Consider the following 4,953-nt stretch of genomic DNA (forward strand, 5'->3'; position numbering starts at 1 on the left):
GAAAAAGCCATGCGCCTATGTTACTATTTTTTTCTTCAAAAAACATGTAAAGTATAGTTGACCTGTAAGTACCATTGTTTCTTTTTTTCGAGTATTTTGAGCACAAAAAAGAAATGAAACAAGATAGAGAAAACTATCGAGTGGTACGATGGACTAGCTAAATAGCATTGCTTTTCACAAAAGAATAAAGCGTGTCACGCAGTAAAGCAAGCTTGAATGTTCTTGAAAAAAAAAAAGTTGCCATTCTTCATTAGCGTATGTGACAGCTCTGAAAAAAGAACAGTTAAAAAACGAAAGGTTTCAAGGGAAAAGAAAACAGTCATAAAAAAAAAAAAAATAACGACGTAATGATTGAAATGATCAAATTAAAAAAAAAACACATAAACGTTTATTCAAACAATTGACTGTGGTAAAGAAAAAAAGTATTTTATAAAATCTAATGTGAATTTTAAAGTGAATGGTTTACAGCAATGTTCTATTCAAAAAAGAATGAAAGATATGAAAAGTGATGGTGTCTATTTAAAGTATTTTTTAAAGAAATGAAATGTATTAAGGTAACGCGGGAATATCGCTCAAGTCGATATGACGGCAAATGTGACATTTATATTTATCATGATAAGGATTTTGTAAACATATATATTGAAGTGATCCTTTTGATGAAAATTTTTGAATACGATGAAGGGAAGCTTTGTCAGAGTCACAAAACGCTCCATAACAAGCTGTTAGATTATTTTTAGTTGTTTTGTACCATTGACTTATTTCTTCATCAAGATGACACTCAAACGCTTGTGGATTTGATGTTAAAGGAACTACACCATGATTATTTTTCTGACGCGTTGTCAGACGATTTTTTGGTTGTGTCGTTTGAAAAGAAAGTTGTTTTTCACTACGCTGCGGGAAGTTAGTGCTTTTTAATTGGGCTATCATTTCACGAAGGCTCTCAATCTGGCTTTTAATAACGTTTTGTTCAGAATCAAACCTTTCCATTTGCGCTACAAGTCGGTTTCGTTCTTCCGTTGAACGTTTGTCAAGAGAATTCCAGTCATTTTGAAATTCCTTTTTGAATTCCTGTAAAGCAGTTTCCGTCTGGCCACTTGAATTCAACTTTAAAATAAGCGTATCTAGTTTTTGTTTCAATTCCTGATAATTATTTTCTGTCACTCTTAAACATTTCTCATAAGTTACAAGTTCGTTTTCATTAGATTCAAGCTGGTTAAGTAATTTATCCATTGCATGGGTTTCATTTTTTGTCTGAGAAATGAAATTTTCGTTTTGTTTTTTCAGTATTTTTTTGTGTTCCTCCAATTCCTGCTGCAAATCGTTGAGTATCTCTTTCATTTCTTGATGCTCTTTTTCTTCAATCTCGCTTTTCAATTCTTCTTGACTTCCCTGGTCTTTCGGCATATTCTCCTTCGCATATCGTACTTGAGCTGCGCGGATGTTCTTAGACTTGCAACATTTGTTCCCCATCGTAATACAATTTCTTGCACACCGTGGTCACTTTTAAAAAGGATACTTATTTATTCCTTAGTAAAACTTTCAACCTAAAAAATAGAATTTTTATTTTAGGTTACAAGAGCAATTGAATGTTATTTGTTAGCGACTTGTTCTATTACCAATCATTACCACATGGGTTTAATAAAATTTTAAACTAAATAGATGAATTCAAAATTTGTTTTTTTAAATATCATTTTTTTTTCTTTTCATGGAAACCTTGACTGCGCTTGATATACTTTTTTTTACTTGGCAAAGTAATAAAGCACGTGCAGGTTAGGTAAAGTGGAAAAATTGTACGTTTTCTTCATTTTTTTTTTTTTTCAGAAAAAAAAAAAAGAACAGCAACCAATGATTTTTGATAACAGACTGCATTCTTTTTTAACTAAAGAAATCTTGTTTTAAAGGAAAGGCGAAAAAATTTTAATACACGATTCGAACATTGGATGATAACGCTTGATTCATATCGTTCAAAGGAATACAACGAATTAACTCTTTTTCAACACCACTGGTCGTCTAAAAGAATATCTTGTTGAGAAACATTGGGTAATGCAAAACAAACATATTTAGGAAAGATCAACAATAACTTTAAAAAAAAATTGACATTTCATAAAAAAAAAAATAAACAAAAAGAAAACGGGTAAATGAATAAAGTGTAAAACTCATTAAAAAGAAAGTAAACATGTAGTAGAAAGCATAAGAAAACTTTGTCTATGAAGTGTCAAGTTTCACTTTGTATAAGAAGACAGAATGCTTATCGAAAGCTACTTTCAAAACACTATACAAACACACCTGAGTGACAAAATGGCGTAAAATTTGAGTTCCAGCTTGCCCTTTTTTTAAATGACCTGGAACAAGCTTCACTTTGTACTTATACGACTTGATACAAAACACAACAACATGTCACATAATTCACAATAGTAAGGATAATACCTGTAATGTAGTCCAAGGAGCGCAAACGGGAACGGCACAAACGAGCGTGAAATATTCTTGTGGTTGTTTTGTAAATCGTTGTAACTCACAAGTTAACTAACCAATTTTTTTAGAAAGAGAGCGACCGAGAGAGAAATATTACAAGAAAGAAACAGTGATAGAAATACGCAGTGAGTACAAAAACTTCTGACAAATGTTTACCATTGGAACGGAAGAGGCAAGAGGTAAAGGTGCGTTGGACACTGTCGCAGGAATGTTTTGGTGACGGCTCCCACTTGTCGTTATAAGTGTCGTATGACAGTCTTTTGTCTAGCCATTTATTCAATTAACCATTCATAATTTCTTTGTAGTACACAAATTACTTGAATAGTTGTAGAACAATTTTCTTCCAATGAGCATTTCGAAAATTCTTTCATCTAATGTTCCAGATAAGAACAACATTTTTTTTTAAAACTCATTATAGAAAGGAAAACACATTACTGGTTTTGAACCCAAAAGTTTCATACGTAAATCGCGTTCCTCAGGTTCCTTAAAAAGTTCTCAGACTTATTTAAAAAAAAAAAAAAATTTTTTTTACTTGATCGTTATATTTTTCTTTCACACGTTTTAATTTTGATTTTTTCCCTCGAATAAGTGTAGGACATACGGAGGAAATAGGTTCTTTTTGTAAAGTATCACACTGCTTTCTTTCCTGACATGATTCTACTGACGCTTTACAATGTAAACTACGTTTTTCATTTTTCTCTTGTCTTTTCTTGTATTGTTCTTCTTGCTGTAATTTTAATGCTTCGTCTTCTTTTTCCAATTCTTTAATAATTTCATGTTGATGAACTTGGGAGGGTAATTGAAGTTCGATGTGAAAACGTAGTGGATTTTCGTTTTTATTATCATTCACAGGTGTGTCCCAATCCTTGACACCCTCCGATAACAAATCTTCACCCAACACAAATAAAATACCTAATCCCTTTAATTTTTTCAGAAAAAACATATTCAACGCTATACATTCAAATCTTATAAGCATCCCAATTACCATCTCAAGTTTTTCAGGAGGTAGCATATTTTTTTTTCCTCGAATTATAAAAGACCCGGACATAATATATTCACCCGTTGGTGCTGTTTTTGAGACTTGAAACGGGTACACCCACCATGATCTTGTCATAAGCTACCAATCATGCAGAAAAGAAAATTCATACATTAAAACAAAACTGTTTCTTTTTTATTTTTAGAAGAGTATGCTAAAGTAGAAAATTAAATATAGGCCTCACTTTTGTCTTCCAACAAGAACTACGACAAACACTCATACGACCTACACATGAAAAAAAGAAAAGAAAGCAACCTAAAATCGTGTGAATAGTGAGCGAGGATTACCGGCTTCTTGTAGAGCAAGGAGAGGAATTGTTTTATTTTGAGGATTTTTTATAATGCAGGCTGGTGAACCATGTGCGTCGGCGTGAACGAAAATATCATTCTAGACAGTTAAAAGTATATCACCATTCCATTATTCATTAAAATAAAAACAAAAGAGAAATTGAAATACTTTTTCTAAATAACGTTTATATAACATATCATTTTGAGTCGCATCTCTTCCGGCTATCACAAGAAAACCTTCTGAAGTAATAAACCTAACCATATGCACATCAGGTTGACCATAAAACTACAATCAATTGAAACTACCAGTTGAATTTCTCAAACCAGAACGTCTTTCGCAATCGACAAAGCCCATTTGATATACGCGTCTTACTACCCACAAGCATCTCATTCTACTCGTATGACACACAAAAACACATGTAAACTTGACGAGTTGAAATTTGGCTTATGATTTTCTTGCGCATACTTTGCTTTTTTTTTCGGCTCCTCTGTTAGCTGCCTCCACCGCTACCACAACAGCGTGCTGCGTACGTTCAACTTTAGCCAACATTTGCTTTCGATTTTGATGCAACTCCGTTATGTTTTGATATAAGGAAAGACGTATATCTACTGGTACTGGAATAACAAAAGTGTCTGAAAGAAGGTCCGCTTCATCACAAGAAGATAGAAGAAGAGTCAGTGTGTTGTTCTCAAAGTCCATTTGGTGTATTAAAGAAGCTAAGGGGTGTTCCTTTTTTTTTTCCTAACAAATATAGAAAAAACAAAGAATTTTTTGTGTATTGAAACCGCAAAAACGTACGAGCTCGACGTGGTGCTTTAGTTCCCTCCATGAAACACCTGTACTCAGAGCAGCCTGTATCATTGTCAAACATTGATCCGCAGCGACTGCATTCTTTTCTAATAAACCTGCATATCTACAGTCACACTATGAAATAGAGGCAGTATACAAATTCTTAAAAGAAACAAAACATAATCACCACACGCATCAACAGAACAAAATGTATATTGAAAAAAAAACACACAATAACGGGAAAAAAAACCACTATACACACTAGAGAAGTAAAAAAGCGTTTCGTCTTTAGTGCATATTAACGCTTCTACGTTCACGTCCCGCTTCTACAGTACAGTAACGCTTCTACAGTACAGTAACGCTTCTAC

General features: G+C 33.2%; 1 protein-coding gene across 3 annotated transcripts in view; it reads right to left on the reverse strand.

Moving 5' to 3' along the window:
* Positions 1-250: 250 nt before the first annotated feature.
* LOC128884112 (ribosome quality control complex subunit NEMF-like) overlaps positions 251-4,953 on the reverse strand; it is an 8,437-nt gene continuing 3,734 nt past the window's right edge. For 2 of the 3 annotated variants that reach the window (XM_054137191.1, XM_054137192.1), the window contains exons 8-21: positions 4,595-4,709; positions 4,262-4,537; positions 4,102-4,187; positions 3,965-4,049; positions 3,796-3,895; positions 3,693-3,733; positions 3,458-3,589; positions 3,005-3,391; positions 2,908-2,955; positions 2,790-2,843; positions 2,629-2,736; positions 2,428-2,523; positions 2,287-2,373; positions 251-2,010 (exon numbers count right to left, since the gene is read on the reverse strand). In XM_054137191.1, coding sequence (XP_053993166.1) covers positions 1,918-2,010; positions 2,287-2,373; positions 2,428-2,523; positions 2,629-2,736; positions 2,790-2,843; positions 2,908-2,955; positions 3,005-3,391; positions 3,458-3,589; positions 3,693-3,733; positions 3,796-3,895; positions 3,965-4,049; positions 4,102-4,187; positions 4,262-4,537; positions 4,595-4,709 — 1,708 coding nt within the window. In that variant the 3' untranslated portion in view covers positions 251-1,917. The remainder of the gene's footprint in view (positions 2,011-2,286; positions 2,374-2,427; positions 2,524-2,628; positions 2,737-2,789; positions 2,844-2,907; positions 2,956-3,004; positions 3,392-3,457; positions 3,590-3,692; positions 3,734-3,795; positions 3,896-3,964; positions 4,050-4,101; positions 4,188-4,261; positions 4,538-4,594; positions 4,710-4,953) is intronic. The other variant, XR_008459244.1, reaches the window with a different exon arrangement.

Source organism: Hylaeus volcanicus, unplaced genomic scaffold (genome assembly GCF_026283585.1).
Source record: "Hylaeus volcanicus isolate JK05 unplaced genomic scaffold, UHH_iyHylVolc1.0_haploid 12237, whole genome shotgun sequence".
In the NCBI taxonomy this organism is placed as follows: domain Eukaryota; kingdom Metazoa; phylum Arthropoda; class Insecta; order Hymenoptera; family Colletidae; genus Hylaeus; species Hylaeus volcanicus.